Source organism: Pimephales promelas, chromosome 7, assembly GCF_988280905.1.
Source record: "Pimephales promelas chromosome 7, fPimPro1.hap1.1, whole genome shotgun sequence".
Classification (NCBI taxonomy): Eukaryota; Metazoa; Chordata; class Actinopteri; order Cypriniformes; family Leuciscidae; genus Pimephales; species Pimephales promelas.
The window spans coordinates 17,093,092-17,115,469 of record NC_142775.1 but is presented as its reverse complement, the minus strand read 5'-3'; the positions used below and the strand labels follow the sequence as shown (position 1 = coordinate 17,115,469).

At 39.1% G+C, this 22,378-nt stretch overlaps 1 protein-coding gene across 2 annotated transcripts; it reads right to left on the bottom strand.

Annotated features, from left to right (window-relative positions):
• Positions 1-273: 273 nt before the first annotated feature.
• Positions 274-22,246, bottom strand: appb (amyloid beta precursor protein b). Of its 2 annotated transcripts, XM_039687331.2 has the most exons (17): positions 22,023-22,246; positions 17,632-17,799; positions 15,389-15,518; positions 15,006-15,118; positions 14,435-14,625; positions 13,108-13,352; positions 12,780-12,950; positions 8,258-8,391; positions 6,727-6,801; positions 6,299-6,457; positions 6,069-6,197; positions 5,881-5,980; positions 4,673-4,876; positions 3,768-3,821; positions 3,464-3,534; positions 3,217-3,363; positions 274-993 (listed from the first exon to the last, which is right to left on the bottom strand). In XM_039687331.2, the coding sequence occupies exons 1-17, from the start codon at positions 22,083-22,085 to the stop codon at positions 892-894; spliced, it is 2,256 nt and encodes a 751-aa protein (XP_039543265.2). In that variant the 5' UTR covers positions 22,086-22,246; the 3' UTR covers positions 274-891. The 2 variants fall into 2 exon arrangements, with proteins under 2 accessions (XP_039543265.2, XP_039543266.2); XM_039687332.2 differs by lacking the exon at positions 12,780-12,950.
• Between the last annotated feature and the right edge of the window lie 132 nt (positions 22,247-22,378).

Here is a 22,378-nt window from a genome sequence, read left to right as displayed (position 1 = left end):
CAATGTAGCCAAGCAGATTTTTTTTCTCACTTATTTAAAATGTGATCACAATAAGACAATAAAATGTACAATCCAGCTAAAATCTCTACATGAGAGAGGTCAAAGTCTGTGTTTGGATCCAGAAACCATCTCTCTGTTAAAATTTCCATGCACTACATAGATACAGCTAGCTTCTGCCTTAATTCAATACATATTACACATAAAACAAAAACATTCATTGCTTAAGTTTTTTTTTTTTACTTTTTACTTTTTTTTAATGTGTATTTTTTTACGTTTTGTTTTGTTTTTTTTTTACAGAAAAAAATAACCTGAATGGAAAGTTTATTGATGAGTACATTATTCCGCATCTGGTTGTTTGCGTTTGGAGCCTCATGTAGCCAAACACAGCACTGCATCATCTGAGTGCCAAGGAAAAAGGAAGGAGGGCTAAAGGAAGGAAACGTGCAAACAAAAGAGGAGACGTAAGTGCTTAAATAAATTTCTGGAGGGGAACAAAAATGGTCACATGAGAGAGAGAAAAAAACCATGTGAATTGGAAAACCATGGGTAAGTTAGAAGGAAAGCATGCATGGGTGAAGAGAACAGAGCAGAAGACGCATCATTCACCACACAATGCTGTGACGGACTAGCATGTGAACGCACAGATGGACCGTCGTACTGACAGATGGCTGAATGGGCAGCAATGATACATCACTTTTCTGTGCAAACCGATTGAGCGCTAATTCGATTGGATGAAATGGTCAGGTGATGGAAGCCACTCTCATCTCCATGGTGACAGAGCTGATCAACAGTGTGTATGAGGGATCAGTCTGCGTTTCTCAGTCCTGATGCAGTGGGGTGATGGTGCTGATGGTGTTGGTGATGGGGAGTGCGGGGGTGTGAAGTTGTTCTTTAGTTCTGCATCTGCTCGAAGAACTTGTAGGTGGGGTTCTCGTAGCCGTTCTGCTGCATCTTAGTAAGATGGCGTTCCTCAGGGGTCACCGCTGCGTCAACCTGAGATATTAAAAAATATATATGGTGGTCATTAAATGCGTTTATTTTTTCACTCCCAACAGTTATTGTAGTATTATTTTTAAATATACCATTAAAGTATTGGTTTCAATAGGCCAATTTAAACTCTTGCTCAAAGGTTTGGAAATGAAATCTATGGTTTGTGAATGTTTTAAATAGTCTTATGAAATTGTTATAAAATTGTCTGTAATGTACTAAATTGTTGTGATCTGTGCCGCTGTCTTGGCCAGGACTCCCTTGAAAAAGAGATTAGTAATCTCAATGGGATTTTTTTTCTTCCTGGTAAAATAAAGGCTAAAAAAAAAAAAAAAGTATGTAATAATATTATGAACTAGCTTTTTCATTTTATATTTTAAAAATCTGCAAACACAAATGCCCCAATGCCAACCCAGACAGCAAACTGACATTGAATCAACGTGGAAACAACGTCTCTCATGACATTGAAACAACGTTGATTTTGCTCATCGAATTAACGTTGAACCAACGTCAGACGCGGCATTCTTCAAAGCTAAATGAAAATCGAAAATTGGTTTGCTTTCATAACGTTGAAACAACGCGTTGATTTCAAGTTGATTTTCCGTTAGTTTTGAAAGAATGACGCGTCTGACGTTGGTGCAACGTTAATTCGATGAGCAAAACAATGTCAGATCAACGTTGTTTCGATGTCATATTTCCACGTTGATTCAATGTCAGTTTGCTATCTGGGAAACCCCCTCATGGAAGAAGAAAGCCGTTGTGACAACTGTGACAACGCTCACAATGTGCTTATCAGGATCAACTAAGACCCCGAGAAAACCCTCACGGGTGAAAACGTAAAAATATTTTATCGTTTAAACGGCATTTTTGGGGCTTAAAAACACAAAAAAGTGAAACCACCCTCCAGAGTGGAAATCTTAAAAACGCTCCACCGCCGCGTAAAGGGTAAAAAACGGTAAAAACACGAAACTAAGGTTGTATGCAGGCGCACAGACTTGGTGTTGTTGTGTGGCAGTGCTCCACATTGCCACCTAGCTGCCTGGAGTGCATACTACATTGAATTTCACACACTTTTGCGTCACTATATGCACGCGGATTTCCCACCCAAAACACTCGTGGATAAATAATCATATGCAAACGATATGCAGATAGTAAAACTAGGCATTGTATTCTCCATATATGGTTATTTCGGGGCGCAGACGCATGTGCGTGCATTCTTCCACTGACTGGGTTTTATAAAGTGAATTTTGCGCAGGTTTTGGCATACGAACGGTTTTATAAGTCTGAATATTTTTCGCGTACGCCATTTTTGGCTTTGGGGTGCACGTACACTTTTAATAAGGATCCTAAGCACAGTTTTATAAATGAGGCCCCAGAGCTTCTGCCGTCACAGACTACATGAGCAGTAACTTGCCCTACCTTCCTCCAATGACATTTCTCCAGCCTCCCTCCTCCTTCCCTTCTCCATTTTTAGGCCTACATTTGTCATCCTATGTATTACTCAAGGGAGGAATCTGAAAAATACATAGGATGACAAATGTAGGCCTAAAACTGCAGAAGGAAGAAAGGAGGGATGATTGGAGAAATATCATTGGAGGAACCTAATCCTGGATTTAGACAACATTTTTTGTCTGTAAAATGACAGTCACTGTGTCAGATTATGTGATTTTGACTCCTAAATCAAGGGGTGTTGATTTGCTCGCTTTCGGGTTGAGCTTTCCACGACTGCGCAACTGGGGTATAGGTTACCAGGTTGAGATGACAAACGGATTGAAATTGCATATGGTGAGTGGATTGTGTGAATATAATGCATTTAATACAAGATCTGGCAACTGGTCAACATTAGACAAACATATTGGTCCGATTATTCATAAAGGAGTTTGGGACATGCAAATTACGAGAGTTTCACGGGAGAAATAACAAACCGGGAGAAAAAGGGAGAAACCCGGGAAAAACAGGTATGTTGACAGGTATGCCCTACACTAAATAGATTGTGCCAAAATCGTGCTGATATCGTGTAGTCTTCAAAATCGAACTTTCAATTATGGACAGCATGCCAAATCTGTTTACCCCTTTTCATCTCTGATCATATAATCAATTGAACTTGTGAAATAATTAAAAAAGCACTACACTTATGAAATATTTCATTAAAGACTATTATTTTCATTTCAATGATATTTCCAAGTTTACAAATCACAAAATGTAAAGATATTTGAACATGTTTCTCACCTCAATAACTCCATGGTGAATGGAAGTGTACTGCTTCTTCCTTAGCATAACAAGGGTGATTACAATGACTGTAGCAATGACAACTCCACCCACCATCAGTCCAATGATCGCCCCCTTATTAGAGCCCATGTCTTCTGCAAGGAACATCTGATTGGACACAAACACATCAATTAGTTTTTGCATGTGAAATATTCGATACATATAGATATTTTGTCTGTATGTATGCATGTTGTGTAAAATGTTGTACCAGTCTCTTGTCACGAACATCATAACCAGCGTTGTGCCTTTCCTCAATATCCAGCCGAACCTTTGGAATCTCTATATGAGCACACATATGAGCATATTCATTAGATATGTGATATTAAAGTCAAGTCACCTTAATCTACGTATATAGCCTTTTATACAATACAGATGGTTTCAAAGCAGCTTTAAATAAGAAAATAATGATCAATGAAGCAAACAATTGTGTTGTTATATGAGCTAAATATGTTGATTCAGTTCAGTTTAATAATTAACAAATCAGTTACTGAAAATAACAAGTAGACTCTTACCGGGTCTCGTAGGCAGACCCCTATCTGGAATTGGACGGGCATCTACGGGTTCAACTGAGCAAGACAAAAAAAGCAGCTCAGTCTCTTTAAAATCCAGTGTTTGTTGATTATTTACACTACCATTTTGGGTTGGTAATATTTATTAATGTTAAAAGGCTGCATTTAATAATAATAAAAAAATACAGTAAATACTTTAATATTGTGAAATATCATTACAATTAATGTAAAAATAACCGTTGTAACTGTAAACTGTCAGATGAATAATTGTTTGATATATTTTAAAATGTAATTTATTGCTGTGATGGAAAAGTGTAACTGATCCTTCATGAATAATTCTAATATTTGGCACTCAAGAAACATTGCTTTTTATTATCAATGTTGGAAATGGTTGTGCTGCTAAATATTTTTTTGTAGAAACCATAATACATAAAAAATAATAATAATAATTAATGACCCCAAATTTTTTAACGGCAGTGTATATTGGCGCTTTTCCACTGCTGGTACGGCTCGGTACGGCTCAGTGCGGTTTGGCTCGGCTCGACATGGCATGGCTTGGTTCGCTTGCAGTGTAGTAGCTTTAAAGTGGGTGGGATTATAGACTGATCGATAACAGCGGTGGCTGTTACTGGCTATTTAAATCTAGCGGGTTTGGTTTCTCGTGTCGATGTCTATTGGTCGCAAATACAATGACGCTGGTACTGACGATTCTGTCTGACCAATCAGTGATCTGCAGTGTTTCACGTCACAATTAGAACCTCAACAGACCAGGTACCATTTAAAGCGAGCCGTACCGTACCGTACAGTGGAAAAGCGCCATATGATTGGTTACTCAATCTGTATGTAATGTTCATGAAATGTAAAAGTTTTTGCGGTTTAGTTCCACCAATGAATGTGCTAATGTTCACCATGGTTGTCGGTGTTGGCCTGGTTGAAGCTTTCGGGGTGGATGAAGCCCAGGCCGTCCTGCTCCGGTGGCAGGATGTCCAGGGTGGCGGTGCTGTCAGGCAGGTCCGGCATCAGGGCGTCGTTCCCGTAGCTAACCCTCATCTTACTCTGGAGAGATGACAGCTGTTGGGTGACTTCCGCCTGGTCACGCTGAACCAGCAGTGCTGCGAAAGTTTCAGTAGACCCCAGTTTGAAACCTGTTCCCTAAATCAGTGTTTCCCAACCCTGTTCCTGGCGGCACACCAACACTGCGTGTATTCTTTTGCTACGTCCCAATTTGCATACTATCCGTCCTAAATAGTATTCGAAAATAGAATTAGTGCGTCCCAAACCGTAGTATGTTGAAATGAGTATTTCAAAGATACCTGGATGGTCTACTTTTTTCCGGTCAGAATGTGGGCTGATATTGCCCACAATCCTTTGCGCGTTGAACGAGGATTCGGTTAGAACTACAAACACAAGTAAAAGTGTAAAAAGAACTACAGACACGGAGGACGCGTGAGTCCCGCGGTTATGTTTAGAGGTTTAGATAAAGAGGTTTGAGTGATTAATTAACACTATCTGACCTGACGAAATTAATTTATTCAATGTTCTCCACATTATATTGAATCTGCGGCAGCATTGTGAACTTTTGTAAGGATACGTTTAGCCATTACTTTTTAAATGCATCATAAATATTCAAATTGCAAAACACGAGGAAAGTATAGCCATGAAAGACCCATGACTGGCAGATTAACGTGCTCCGATACGGTAGGAAATCAAATTAGAAAATAAATTTGACAGGGCAGTTTATGGTGACAGGATGCACGCAGCACGCCACAGAGCCGTCCGTTAAAGATGACGTGATAGTATGTCCCAAAGCTTGCCTACTTTTTTGCTACATACTCAAAAGTATGTACTTTTTCTTCACAGAGTACATACTTTTAGGGCGTAGTATAAGTAAGCGAATTGGGACGCAGGGTTTGTCTCCCTTATCAAACACACCTGATTCAACTCATCAGCTCATAATCAGATGGGTTAATGAGCCGATGAGTTGAATCAGGTGTGTTTGATAAGGGAGACAAAGAATACGCGCAGTGTTGGTGTGCCGCTAGGAACAGGGTTGGGAAACACTGCCCTAAATGATATGACAGTGAACTCAACACTAAATAAAGCACTTCACACTCACCCACTTGGTCCTGGATTTCATTAGCCACTTGTGGCACCTTGTAGAGGTACCCCAAGGATTGGTTAATGCGTTCCTCAATAACACGCAGGTGGGTCATCACCTATGAGCACAAGGGGTCAAACTGAAGTTTGAAGTGTCTACACATTTTACATCTAAAGTAGGAAAGAGAAACCTTGACATAAGCTTACAAATGGTCGAATCTGGGACGCCTTCTTGGGATCCACCTCCCGCACGTGCTCAAAGTGTTTGAGGGTGTGCTGCCTGTCTTTCTGCTCCGCTCGTATGTACTTCTTCAACAGACTGAGAACCTGCCGAGGCTGTACGAGACGGAGGAGAAAATAGGTTTTTCTTGTTTAGCAATGCAATTTACTATTGTAAACAACACGTGTGCGCCAGTAGCATGGTTGTGTGCGAATACCCGAGGCTGGTCCGACTGAAGCGCGCTAAGGTAGCTCTCCAGAGCCTGGCGGCGTCGGTCGTTCAGCAGAGCTTCCACTCGTGCCATGTGGGTTTCTACCAGCTGCTGTCTCTCCCCGGCCGCCTCTTTCTCCAACGCCTCCACCTTCTCCTGAAAGCGCTATAGAAACACCAATAAACATTAAGCCAGAAGCCTTTTATTAATCAGTGCCTTTCAATCCGCTTGAAAATCCCCCCTCCGTTTTAATGGAAACTGTATGCTGTGCCACTAAATCTAAATGCACTTGGACCGTAAACCCCGCTAAGTGCTTTTATATAACAGGTTCACAAACCGATGGATTATATTAACAATAAACTATGTTTACTTTCTGCCGCTTAATGCTTATGAATCATCAGCCAACATATACTATTCACATTTATTAAGGTTACCTGAATTATGGTCTTCTTATCAGCACGAGGAAGATTCTTTGCCTGTCTCTCTGCCTCCTCCCATTCTCTCATTACCTGAAGAGAGACAATGAAATACAGTCACTAGATGAATTCTAAACACTTATTAACTGAAGATTTCTTTTGGATATGTACAATGGTAAAATATAAATAATATGTGCTATCATAATATAACATAACATTTTATGTATATTAATTTAGAAATATTTCAATAATAGGGTGACCATATTTTGATGACCAAAAACCAGGACACTCAGCAAACACGTGGGCCAACTCAAATGATACTCGAAGTTTACTCAAAGATACCTTATTAATTTCAATACATTTAAAGTAGGTTATGCCTCCTCTGTATGGATAGAAAATTGTTATATTGTTATATGAAAACAGGACATGTCTTGGGAAAACAGGACAGTTGGTCACCCTATTCAACAACAATATTAATAATTGTTTCTAATTAAATGCTAAAATTACTTACCTTTAATCGTTTTTAAAATAAAAATAAATGTCTGCTCTGAATGTGTGTCGTTAACTTTGCATTACCATTCATAATAATACTTTTAAGGTTTTAACAAACAATATATAAAATACTAATTAAATGATGATGCACTTTCATGAATCACTTCAAACTGTCAATTTCACTGAACTAAATCAAAACTCTGACTCAGCAATCTTGTGTTTTTTTTTATTCAGCAATGTAATTTTTTATGCTTTAAATTTTTTCTTGCATTAAACATTGTTATTGTACAATTGTCGGGGTTATGTAATGTTTCATCTGTGTTTTTTTTTTTACTTTGAGTTGTTTTTTGCTTTGTTCTCCGGTTCCTTTGTTCCGTTTCCCCTCTTCTAGTTAGTTTCTATGGTTATTCATGGTTTGATTAGTCTTTGCACGTGGTCCTCATTTAGTTTGGTTTGTTCAGTGTATTTATGCTCTGTGTTTCTTTCTGTTAATTGGGACTCATTCATGAAACACAAGCAGAAATTTGACAGATTCATGAAAATTTTTGAATTTACAAAATTATTGTTGGTACAAAGGAAATTTACACCTGCTCCCTACCACGTTAATAGTGTGTAAAACATTAATTTTGTATTCTATTAGGCAAACTGATGGCACTGAATTTTGATGCACTATGTACCATATTAATATTTTACAAGTTATTGTGCCCTGTCTTTAAATTAATTAATTGTTTTTGTAACTGAGAGTTGAAAATGTTCATCTTTGCGCACCCGTCACTGTCACTTTTTAACTAGCCAATCACAGTGGAGGAGAGGCGGGACCAATACTACACCGAACAACCATCCTACTTGAACAACGACTGAACAACAATTGAGAAGTTGTCTTAACCAAATTTGACAAATGATTGTTCATTAACACACTTTTCAAATCTGATGTTTACGAAGCGTTTGCAAATCAAGGAGAGTTTTCAGGAAGTTACTCCACATTTAGTTTCATATTTCAAGACAAACTTTGCCCCACTGCTATAACTGCATTATACCACTCTACTCAGGTTCCCACCTCTGACATTTTCTCTCTGTGTTTGGCCTCCAGGCTCTCCTTTGCTTTCTGGAAGCGGGTGTGCTCATTCACATCTCCTGGAGCTTCCAGGTAACGATCCACAGCATCAGCAGGGCTCGGGGCCATGGTTGGCACTAGAAAGAGTCAGAAGTCAAAAAACAGATAACCGAATCTTCCAGAGAAAGAGCCAGAGAATCTTCCTTTCGGCAAAGAGAGATTCTTTAGAGATCTATAGAGCGATTTCAGGGAAAAAAACAGCAAGATGCAGGTTAAAACTGGTTAGCAAAGTCAGAAACATTTGGGGGAGCTTACTATTGCCAAAGGTTGCTATAGTGCATGTTTTAGGTACGCTCAGAGAGTTAAGAGTTTTCATGCTGGAAAATAATCCAGTATGGTAGATTATGTATATACAGTGACCCCAAAAAGGGTTTTGACACTAAAGAAAATAAATGAATGTCACTGCATGAAGTAGAAAATATCAAATATGAGGCATATGCACACAAATTATACCAGACGTTGTTGCAGAACTTTGAAATAACGTGCATCAATTAATAATACAAAACAAGACCCAGTATTTTAGGGTACGTTTTCATGACGATATGCTTAAAACTTTCCGCGTTACGTACAAAACGATCCCCGTTCACACGGATCCGCAAAAACGACTGAAAAAATCTTCAAAATCTTGAATTTTCAGGCACCCAAAACGTGTCGTCGTGTAAATGAACGGCCAAAGCGCATACAAAATTTTACGTTTTTAGTTAAAAACAGCGTCGGTTAAACAGCCCCAAAGAGTAAACAGTTTTCAATTTAATAAAGACATGAAGACGTTTCACTAAGTATTTAAAATCTATCATTATTTTAATTTTGAAAAATGTGTCTATTGTTTTACCATTTACCACTGTAGTGATTTTTTTTAAAAAAAGTGTGCTTGAACTATCTTTAAAATAAATGCCCTTTGGTTTGATCATTTGTAATGCAGTGACATTTTTGATTGTGGGATTAGTGTCCAAACACTTTTTTCGTGCCGCTGTAAGTGTGTGGGGGCGAGAGAGCTGTATTTCTATGGGCGTGTTCTGCAGCAGCTCCAGTGAAGCTGTTGTGACACTTTCTGACAGCGAGCATGCGGGAACAGCCAGACTGGCTGTGAGGAAAATGCCCTGTCAGAATGAGGGCTGCTCCGCTGTCACTCTCCCGCAGAGTCCAGAATTGTGCTTAACCGAGCGTTAACCGCCCACTGAACCACTGCCGCAGACTGGTCTGACCAGAGGCCGACTATAGCTCCATCACTGGCCCACACACAGAGATAAACACAAACCGAGAGAGAGAATGGGGGAGGTACATACAGAAGTGCAGTGTTAAGCAGGTTAAGAAATACACCCACTGACATGCAGGTGCTTTAAAAACAGACAAAAGCACAAACACACATCCAAGCTATTAAATATGTCAGAATCTACTCAAAATCTGTAATGGCTGAAACTCAAAAAAAGCAAACACGAAACCGTAGTACAGTATGGAAAACATTGCCCATTATAAAGAAGGATTGATTCAATAAATAAATAAATTTTCTTACAAACGTATTCAATTACAAAACAACAATTTGTATGAAAAAAAAATATAGATTTTATTGCTACTTTTGACTCTACAACTGCAACTCAATCTGTATTGATCTGATTCAGTAATAAGTCAGATGGAATTCTGCAAATGATTTTTGAACAATTCATTTAACAAACAGGCTCATAAGATTTACGTGTGCATGAATTAAAGGGTTAGTTCACGCAAAAATGAAAATTATGTCATTAATGACTCACCCACATGTCGTCCCAAGCCCGTAAGACCTCCGTTCATCTTCAGAAAAAACGGTTTAGGATATTTTAGATTTAGTCTGAGAGTTTTCTGTCCCTCCATTGAAACTGTATATTTGGTATACTGTCCTTGTCCAGAAAGGAAATAAAGACATCATCAAAGTAGTCCATGTGACATCAGTGGGTTAGTTATAATGTTTTGAAGCATCGAAAACGAATTTTGGTCCAAAAATAACAAAAAGTCTTCCTCTGTGTCGTAATCCTTAGACATGTTTGCGAAGATTGTTTTGTTTACAGCGTGTGTCTCCCTCAGACTGTAAACGAAGCTCGGACGCACTGATAACACGTCAGCAGCGTCTTACGTCACCAGCGTCACTGAACGCGGATTGACAACAGAACCGGAAGACAATACAATGCTGAATAAAGTCGTAGTTTTTGTTATTTTTGGACCAAAATGTATTTTCGATGCTACAAAACTTTCTTATGCCTGGTTCAGATTACACGATTTTTTTTGTCTGTTACGATGTCACTGTGTCAGATTACGCGATTTTGACTCCTAAAATCTTGTCGTGTCGTGGACACGACGCATGTCAGACTACACGTCGCTTCCTAACCAGTCATCACGTGCCGTCATCGAGAAGGCAAAACTAGTAGCGAGTGACTTCTGGAAATGAACGTAAACAAACAATGGATGAAGCGGTGAGTGTTGTATTGGCTGTCCTGTGTTCAGAAAAAAAGTAGCCTGGATGCCAGCCCGAACTCCGCCCACAACATTTTTTGGTCGGGAAGTTCGGTCTGGACTCGATCCATTGAGGAGTAATTATGATCAATCAAAAAATGATCGGGCCAATCAGATTGCCATGGCGGGCTTTATACGATGAGGGACAGATGATCTGCAGGGACGTAATCATCACATTATCAAAGAGCGCTTAACTGTCTTCCCTCAGAGATGACGTCAGCTGCATTGAGATATAGATTCCGCTGTCGCGTCTTTTGTAAAAGAAATCAACGGCGCATTCATTTTAATAGACTTAATTAATAGACGTAATAGACTTCATTTTATTTTATTTAGAATCGGAAAGATATTTTTGGCGTCCTTCCTACATGATTCGGGAAATAGTGTAACTTATCAGCTGGCTCTGACGGTCGTTAAGAAGATGGGACGTAATGAAAAGCCTGTGGTCGTTGTGGTGTCTCCTTTGGTGGCACTCATGGAGAAGTAAGTAAAAGAAGCAACACTCGTTATTTAACTTCTAAAATAAATAAAGTTAGGCTACGTTCTGTATTTGAAAACTGCGCTATGCAAAGAGTTGACTTATGCGTTGCTCTGATTGGTTGGAAGTCTACCGACTATCCAATTGAATGCAGAGGTTTTTTTTTTCCTGGTTCGGTTACGACACGCCTCATAATCAAAGCCCAATGGAGGAGTTTCAGACTCATATTATTCTCTCTTGAATATGAGTATGACGAAGTCAGGCTAGAAAAAAAGTAAAAAAAGAAAGAAAACACGACAATGGACACGTTCCTGGATTGCTCGAAGAGGACAGTATGGGCTGTCAATCCTTCAAAGAGAACTTGAGGTAAAATATTGTTGTTTTAGTTTTAACGTTAGCACCTCTTTCGTTTCGCCATTTTTGAAAGTTGTGTACGGAAAAGCTTCTGTGCTCCTATTGGTCGACGACCGTTAAAAAAATTAAACATGCTAGTCTTTTTGTCGTGAAGCATCGCAGACGCGACGTAGGTTGTCGCCCACTATGACACACTATATGAGATGATACGATCGAATCCGTTGTCGTTTACAAATCCCCACAACACCCTACGTCAAACGGATTGTGCCAAAATTGAACTAAAATCGTGTAATCAGAACCAGGCATAACTAACCCACTGATGTCACATGGACTACTTTGATGATGTCTTTATTTCCTTTCTGGACAAGGACAGTATATCTTACATACATTTCCAATGGAGAGACAGAAAGCTCTCGGACTAAACCTAAAATATGAACGGAGGTCTCACGGTCTTGGGACGACATGAGGGTGAGTCATTATTGACATCATTTTCATTTTTGGCTGAACTAACCCTTTAAACTACACTGGTTGCGATGTCTTTGTTTTTGCATCCAGCTAGCAAAGACAAAAGAATAAAATAAAAAGACATGGTCTTTTAAATATACCAGTAAATATTATGATTTATTTAATTTTGCTGGAATTTCCAGAGCAAGAACTATTTATATATTAAATAACCATGCATGCGTTATTTATGAATAATTCAGTTAGAACACCGTTATCACAAAAGATAAGATGTGCATGATAAGACATTAGTACCAAAACAGCTTCACATCCAAAAAAGGATAAAACAAGCAAATCTCACGCCACACAGCCCTATGCCCTGTGTTTTTTTTACTTATCACTTACAATCCGGATTTGAATATCAAAACAATATTATTTCTTTTACCATGGTGCTGTAGATTCAGGAAACAAAGTTGGAGAGTTTCAGAAAAGTTTCAGAAAAGTTCCAGTGTGCTCAGACAAGACAGAAAGAGGTTAAACTAAAGGAACTAAGCGCTCTGCCTGTACAGTCACCTCACGGAGACCTGTAATCCATGCGGGCTATCTGCTGAGCTTGTGAGTTTAGCACGAATGAAGCGAAGAAAGTGAGAAAGAGACGACGTGTTGGTTAGCAGAGAGGAGAACTTCCTCTCAGGAGTCGTCTGGACTTACACACACTGCTGCTGCAGACAGCCATGCAGTACTCCTCTGATTCAAAGTTATTGCGGTTTCCCCCACAGCCCCCAAAGATGAAGGGGGCGCATCGGCCCGTCTCCACCACAAAATACCAGCGGGGAAGCTTGTCATGGCATGGCCCCATCCGAGGAGGGGCCCAGCACACCGCTAATGGAGAAGAGACACTCTTTGATTTGTTTAAATGTAACATTCTGCTCCAGTTTTGCCTATCCGGTTCATTCTCTCAAACATGTCTTGTGAGGGTGTTTTTTCACATTTGGAAAGTGAAATCGACAACGGACACTTAAGCATACGCAAATCTCACCTCGCACAACCTCCTCTATAGACTCCGTTGTGGTAGTGGTGGTGGTTGTCATTGCAATGTTGGAGGTCTGCTCGCTGGTGTCTTGTTCGTCGGTTGTGTCTTCATCGTCATCTTCCTCGTCTTCATCATCTTCACCGTCACCATCTTCATCGTTGTCCCATACTTCCTCTTCCTCATTGTTGATATCCTCATCGTCCTCAGTCACAGCGGGCTCAGGTTTGGTCGGGGTCTGCTCTCTCGGTACACTGTGATGCAAAAATGTATGAAGTTCATGGCATATATAAGTCCGAGACTATTCAAAACATTATTTAAACAAGGAAATGAACAGATTTAAGATTCAGCACTATTTCTTTGTCACTAATCAAATAAAGTGTGTTTGATCATGTGAAATCCTCTGTCCATCAGATGTTTTTCTTCAATTAAAGCTGCAGTCCACAGTTTTTTCTCTTTGTCGCCATCTCTGTTTGAAATCTGTAACAGTCATTCGCGGAATTATCAACTTTATCAATCTCTCTCTCTCTCTTACACACACACGCACTCCAGCATTGCAATCTTGACATCGCAGCCTGTTCTTTATGCGGTCACACCAAACGCGAATAGAGCGCCAAATTCGCGTCTAGTTCGACGCTAGTCCAAAGCGAGGATGCGCGTATAAAGCCAACGTTTGAAGTGAATGCGTTCAGAGCATAGACGGTTCAGAGCTAGCCGATGGTACAGATTATGTGTCCCTAAAGAACCCGCATATCGAACAGTAGTTCCGCATTACATTAATTAATATGCACGCGAGTTTTATTTATTTTTATACCGTGTATCGACGCCCGTACCGTTTCGGTTCAATATGAATACATGTACCGTTCCACCCATTACATATAAATGTGACTTGACTTGAACTGTTTGTGGTCAAAAATTACCGCATTGGAAACGAATTTCATCTAGCGGAAACATTTGATACTGCGCCTAAACCATGTAAGTGAAAGCTAATTTTTTTTAGATATCAAGCACAAATTTGGAACACAGCTTTAGAGTAAAACATGTTTTGGAAAATATATATTTCATATACATTTTTAAAAAAAAAAGTATTTGTATGCATTTTTCATAATAATTGTTTTTTTTCTTTTCAATTTTTTACAACTTTTTCACTTTTCGCAGCCAACATTCAAGGTTCTTTAAAAAAAGACCAAACGTAATCCAAAACATTCAAGATTTACGACAGTTTAAGTTATTATTTATTCTGATAATATCATTTATATTAAAAAGTTGTTTAAAATAAACATGTTCACAAGTGGTCTCAGAACGAAGTGTCAATAATAGCGTTGTGTCTGTGTACCTGCTGTCGGTATACTCGGCCTCTGCGCCGCCCCACCACACATCTGAGTTGGCCTCTTCCTGCTCCTCGCTGTCTAACTCCTTGTGCTCCTCCATGGGGCAGCACACAAACTCTACACCACGGAAACGGTCGATGCCGCATGGCAGCAGCATGCCGTAGTCATGGAGATTCATGGAACGATCACCGCAGGACTGCAGAGGGGCAGCCACAGGGAAGGTGTGAGTGAGAACGAAAGCAAAAGAGGTATAAGACGTGAGTCATCATAGAGCTATATGTAGAACACTCTCGTGGGTTAGATAGAGATGAATTATACATTCTATTCAATCATAATCTGCCCGCACCATTATTTAACATCCATATCTGGATGTTTAATGTGTGTTAAAATGCATTTTTGGGGATATAAGTTTATTTTAAATGTATATAGCAAACATTTCCTTTTAAATGGGGATCAACTACTACAATAAGATCTAGATTCAGTTCTGGAGGTGCCTGAAATGGATTTGGCTTTTTGTGTATGGTTTTCAAACTTTGTAAAATAGTACAGTAAATGTCATATGGTGTGACCTCTGACCTCTTTGGCCACCGTGTGCCAATGCAGATGACTCTCGCACATGTCCATTCGCTCCTGGTGCAGGAACTTGCACTTGTCTGGGACCAGAAGGGCGTCGCTTACAAACTCCCCAACTAATAAAAACACACAAACATTTGCTCATCAAGCGCTCAAATAGATTTTTGCTGATATGTAACTTGCAGGTAAAAATATCCTGAGCAAACGTTGTGTTTTGATGAATCTGATCTTATCAGATGTGGAAGGATGATGGGAAATCACACAACAGCCACGCTAAAAGCATTAGTTTAATGTTCCACAAATCCAGGTTAAAACCCGAGGAGTTACAGAGTACTGATGTAATCATCACATTGAAGGATAGTTTCATGTAAAACACCAATATGTACCCAAGCAGCGGTAGGGGACAACAATGTGCGTGTGACTGCGGCACAGGCGGCGACCCATTTTGCACCAGTCCTTGATGCCGATGGGCTGGTTGGCCTCCACTACGTTAGTGATCTGGAGGTCTGGGTATACCTGTGGGAGTCAAGACAATGTACAAATTACCAGCTGTCGTGGAACAGAATCCATTTTACTTGCATAATCTGACCTATTTTCAAGTGAAACAGGATTGGATATCACGACGACAAAACACAAATATCACTTTGGTCTTGTCAATGGAACCATTTGGCAACTTTTTAAAAGTACACTTTCATTCAGAATCTTATTGGCATCCATTTCGACGTCTCGCGCTCGTCATCCACTCAAAACGTAAGGTTAACCAACTATTTGGCCGGCTCGCAAGCTCAAACAAGTGTTTGCGGCGAGCCTTTTGTTTTGTTTCCGGTCTAGCTAGATCCGCTTGTGCTTTGGTCGACGAAGCTACAAATCGTCCTTGCACGCCGCAAGCCATTGAAATGAATGGGTTTTATAGTGCAGCACCGCACATGCTGCGTCCTGTTGCAAAAGCATGTGAAAAAACAAAAAAAGTTTGCTAGGCCAAAAAGACCTAATCTTTCGTTAATCGTGCGATAAAAAATTGACGACATTAAAATGGGTTTTTGTGTTAATGCTGTTAATAACTGACAGCCCTAATAATAATGTAACAAAGGTATAATAACACTGTAATAAACATTTAACTACATTTTAATGTATAATAAGACTGTAACAAATGTATAATTAAATTAAATTAAACTACTTCTTTTTTTTCAAAAAGAATCGCTACTTTTTTACTTCAGAAGTAAACAGTGTAGCTGACTTAATGATTATTTTTAAACCACAACCCTCTCTAATGTCAGAGATATTCGATTAACAGACACACGAACAGACGTTCCTGTAATTTGTAGATACTGTAGATACCCGCCCACGGAATACGCAGAAAAGCGGATAAGGTCTGGATGAGCCGCTGCTATGTCAAAGACACGCTTTTTCACAACTCATTTGTTTGACCTTCGTAAGGCTGACAAACTTTTATGTTGTCGCTACGTTCGCCTGTTAGCCAAAATTAGAGGTGATATAGGGTTGTTTACTATAGCTTGTGTAACCTCTCGCTTTTGTAAGGCCCTTGAACCATTGAAAATGAACCATGTTTTTTTGAACAGTCTGTTTGTATGACCATAGTTTTGCTATTTCCCGAACACACTCTAAACGCTGCAATATAACACAGTGGGCCAGATAACCAATCACATCACATTTCACATTTTGGAAGGAGGGGCTTCCTCGAAACCGGAAGTAAACAATACGTTCAGGACAGACTAGGAGAGATGAGCTGTAATAATGTAAAATATGTAAAAAAAGAACATGTTTTTGAACAATCAAGCATGAAAGTATATTTTGGTACACCCCAAAAACAAAATCAAGACTTCGTAAAAGGGCGTCACACACAAAAAAACACACAATTTCCCCCCTCATAACCATCCCAAACTGGTTGTTACTTGATTATAATTAATCCTAAAAACAACTGTTTGTTTTTATATTTGTGCCCTGTTTTGTCTTACAGCCAAAACTCAAACTTCATGGCTGAAAATATTTAGTTAATAAATTTATCTTTGCACTATAAGACCATGAATGTGTAAAAAGGGTCCGTTTAGATTTCAGAAATATTTTTGACTGAATTTATTAGAATACATTTAGTAAAATAAACATTTGATTTAAGAGTTTTGTTTGTACTATGTACTCTCATTTGCAAACATACACTACCATTCAAAGGTTTGGGTCAGTAAGATTTTTTCAGTAAACATCACTTATTTGTTATAATTATAAATGTCTTTACTGTCACTTTTAATGCATCCTTGCTGAATAAAGTATACATTTTTCCCCCCCAAAGATTTTTCACTGAACCCAAAACTTTGAAAGGAAGAGTATATTGACATTACTTTGGCAATCGGCCACATTACAGCATCAGCCATTGACAAACTTATATCAGTCGATCACTAAATAGAACTTAACATGCTTATGTAATACTCAGAAGCCCCCTATTATATACTGTGAAGGTCATTATATAATTGACTTTAACTCCTGAAGTAATCATGATACAAAAATGTATTACAATCAGTGTGTGTAAGCTTGCTATTGACAACTAACACTGACACAGCAGCCGAACTGATTATATTTGCTGGTCTCGTTTTATATCTCTTTCCTCTCTCATTACCTCTTGGCAGTACTGAAGGATGCCCTCTTTGGTGCCGATGCAGCTCTTGGTGCCAGTTGGATCCGTCTCCCACTTGCCACTCTGGACGTTGATATGCATGTTGAGTTTTCCACAGAACATGGCCACCTGGGGCTCCGCCAACAAGCCCACTGAGTCATCTGATGGCACCTGCCAACAGCACAATCAGCACGAACATGAGGAACCATTATCACATAAGCCTATGATCTTCAGATGTCTTCATGTGGGGGGCGTTTCTCAGCAAATATTGATGTATAAGATCAACTGTGATTAACCTGATTAAGTAAGCAGCCTATCATTTAATTACCCCGATAACAGAGACAGGATGACAATGAAAAGAGGAAAAACTGCAAATGTGTGGAGAAGCACAAGAATTCAACAATTCAACAAATAGTTGACGTGCTTATGAGCATCTGACAGATAACAGTTGGCCCATCTATTTAGAGCACTAAACATTATAATGTCCAAGAAGGGTTCTTTGTGGGGTTCAGACAGGAAATTACTTTAAATCTACATACAAACGTTAGACGAAGAACAATATTGCATGCAGCATGTTGCCCTAACTAGCCAATTAGAAATTCGACTGGATAAACACTTTCATATTGAACAATTTTGGGTTTTGAGTTCTCCGAATGCACTGTGGAGTGAATAAATTATGTAGTGACTGTTATCAGGATATTGCTGTACTGTTTTCTGGCTTTATTATGCTGTCGTTGCTGTTTTTGAGGTCCTTGCTAGCAGTGTTCAAATTATACCAAAGCTTTTAGTGGGTAAGCAAGTGTTAGAAATCATCTCCTGGTATTCAATAAAACATTCAATACTATATAAATATGTATATACTGTATATATACACTACTATTCAAAAGTTTGGGTCTATTAGATTTTTGTATGTCCTTGTTGAATAAAAGCTTCAATTTCTTAATCCCCCCCAAACTTTTGAATGGTATAAAATACATTTATCTTAATTTTCAACATTGAAATATATAACTATATGGAGGATTTGTTTTCCTCCATACTAAACCAGAGTAAATAATCAAAATAACTTCACTCTTTTTGGCTAAATTGTAAAGCTACAAGCAACTCAATTGAAACCATAAGATCTGACAAATACTTGTAACAGACATTAATCTTTTAGAGCCACAATGCCAGTTATGTAACGTACAATATCAAACATTACTGGCTTATTCTGTTCAGCATTAAAAGCCTCGAATACAATCTAATATCTTGAAGTGGGTGGGAAAGATTGGAAAAAAAAAAGACAGAAAGGGAGATAAAGTATGAGTTTGGTCCTGAAAATGACACGAAGGAAAATATTTGCAGAAGACACTCAATTCATAGTCAGTGAGAGAGAATAATGGCAGTCTCTTTTGTGTGTCTTTGGCCTGGCCTCGACCGAGTGAGCCACAAAGGTTCCTTACAACCAGACCCACCCTGACTGTTCAACTGAGCGTGAGGGATTATGGGACTGTTGTGTTTCCCCTCTTTTGTCCTGGGTAACAAACAGTGAAAGTGCTGCTGTAGCCAGCTGTCTGAAAGATGCATCGGTCTCATTAAGATAACGGCTTAATAAGGTATAGATAGATTAATTAGTAAAAGGCTATATATAATATTAAATATAAAGTATAGTAATTCAATGCAGTGGGGGATATTTGTGGGTCCTGATAATGCCAACTGTCTCATGTTAGCAGTAAAAAGTGGCCTACATTATTTTAATTATATCTAAGTGACAAAGTGCAAATATTCTCGTCAGAAATAATTGTGTATTTTCAGCCTCAGATTGATACTTTTATTCTGGTCCAGCCTATTCATTTACACCCAAAATTGTATATCAAATTTAACATTTTAAATCAACAGTACATAGATAGATTGATTGATGGATGGATGGATGGATGTTTTTTTTTCTTTCTAACCATATGGCTTGGTGGTTATAGTGCAATAAAACATCTCTACGCTGTAGGCAATTTAAAAACAGAATACTGTAATTATGCTGGCCACACTACAGTAGTTAACTCTTTAGGAAAACCATGTGTTAGACACAAAATGATTTTATCTACTGCAATAAGCTGTGAACTTTCAGCTATAGATTGTTTTACATGAGATCATTACCATCAATGTACTGTATGATATAAGAAATGCTTTAACATTGACACCACTGAGCCACCAGTGAAAGCTAATCATCAGTGGATACCAATAGTGTCTCAGCCAGGTTGTCATAGCAGTTCAGGATCCACATTAGTGCAAAATGAAAATGTGCAGCTTTCAACAGGCTGTCAAACATCAACAAGGTAGTTTTTGTACCACTTAAAAACAATCTAAAACCGACCACTACATGTTCCACTGATATTTTCCAGTCAAACAAAGGAAGCCCTTTTTAGATGGAGACTAACCGAAAACAGATTTACCAATTATACGCAAAATAAGCATGGGACCTTTCAGGCAAAACATGGTGACCAGTAAGGAGGTGACAACACAAACTCTCAGAGCTTGTTTTGGCACACTACCAACAAATGTCACCTTTTAATGGAAAACGCTTTAGGCCAGGGTCTTATTTCGTGTAAGTCGTTAATATATAATTTACACTCTGACTGGTACAAGGGGCAATTTTTAAAAGGAATTTTTCAAAGGAACTCATAACTGTCATTTGACATGCCTACAACACAAAAATACACACTTATTCATTTAATTTTGAAGACCCAATACAATTAATAACTGAAATTAATTTAGTCAATGTTTAGGAATACAGCAGGCAGCACACATAATACCCACAAACATGATTTTAAACAGTTGTTGTGAAATAATTGTGACTGTGAATGAATAATAATGTGAAAGACAATGACAGAACCTGCTGATCTTTTGCTGAGTTAATACTGAACAGAAAGAGCTTGTAGTAATGGCCCAGTTAACAATTTTTGGTTGTTAGTTAGTTTATGGTTATTAAAACAGAGTGTCACCAAAACAAGCGTTACTAATGTTAGGAAACAAAATAACCAAATGGGAACCATATTTGGCTTCTATTTGGTCCCCTGCGAAAATACATAATTTGTAACTAAAAATGTTATGATTCATTTGTAAATAGTTTTGAAATATTTGTAATCTGAGGCTCCACGTTATGTGCATCATACTGGTACCACTATAGGCTACCACATTTTAAAAGAATACAAACAACACCACATCTACATCTAGACCAGAATTACAGAAAACTATGTGGAATAAAATATCTCTGTAAACTACCAGTTCATAAGCTCCACATTCAAGTACCACCATTAAAATAATCTGTGCATGCGAAAAAACGCGTAGTGATGCCTGTGTGTTTGTGGGAGTGAGAAAGTTTATCTATCCATGTAGCAGATTTTGGCAAAAAAAAAGAAAAAGAAAAAGAAACGCCGCAGTTCCAGTTCACGGACGCCATCTTGCTTCTGTCAACTAACATCTTTTTGTGGGCCTAATATTCCTCACAAAACCTCTCCACCATGAACAATTCCTGCATCATTTACGCATTTAACAATCATGCAGGCCTATAACAATGCAAATTCTTTCATAAAGACTAGTATGAATAATAGATGCGCAAAGGCGCCGCAGAGGAATGAGCGTTGTCCTCTGATGCGCGAATGGCTCAGCAGGGCCGTCGGATTGCTGTCACAGCATTTATTCGCCCAAAATGGAGCACTGCAATCTTCCATACCAGCCTCAGGTTTTATATTCTTTTCTTTTTCATCGTGTAAATAAAAGGTCTATCTGCAGGTGGTGAGAGAATGCGCTCTATAACACATGTCCCCTTGACAAAGAGCTGTCAATCACTGATGTTTACATGATTCTCCATGACATGAGTTTATTCATCCGGTCCAAATTTATTTACTCTAACATAAAAACACATTACGGGCGCACAACAACATACAATCGCCATATCAGTGCAATTCCTCATTATGTTTCAATGCCACGTTTCACCTTCGAATGTGATGCTAATGTTTTATATGAAGGTGTGCAAATGACCCTCAGATATTAAAAACAATGCTAAGATGCCAGAATGATGCGCGTCCTTATGTATAACTTTCATGCGCTACAGTTCGCCCGCTGTGCCCAATTTTAGTGACGATCCTGCTTGCAGCAGGAGTGGATCCACCCAACACTTTTTAATTGATCTAAAACACCGACGGACAAGAAACCCAACTGGAAACTGCATGAGAGGAAAGTATGATCATTCTTGAATACGCAACTGACAATCACGTAGCGCTCAAATGTGAGCAAATCTGCATCCGTCATGCTTAGTTTTGCGTCCCCCCTCCTCCTCCCCTCCTTTGCTCCCAGGCCGTCATTTAAAGTATGGAGGAGAATCAAGCTCCGTCTCCATTAGCTACACACAATCATATTCTTACCTCGATGGCGAGCGACAAAGTCGTCAGTATTGACAGCAGGAATACCGTACGGTCCATATCCATGGCCGTGTTCCCAAGCGCAGCACGTCCTGATGGATAAATATCCTGAGCTGTTCAGGGTTTTTCTGTCGCGATGTTCAACCCCGTGTTCCCCTATCGTCTATGCTGGGCTTTGCTTTGTGAGAATGCGCGACTGCACACACAGCTGCTCCAGTGAAAGTCAGCTGACCACACGTCTGGAGAGAGGAGAGTGTGGAAGAGAAGGGAAGGGAGGCAGATTGAAGGTGGTCAGTGAGGAAACCGCAGAATTTGACAGATACATCAAAACACTGGGATGACTGAACAGCAAAGCAAAC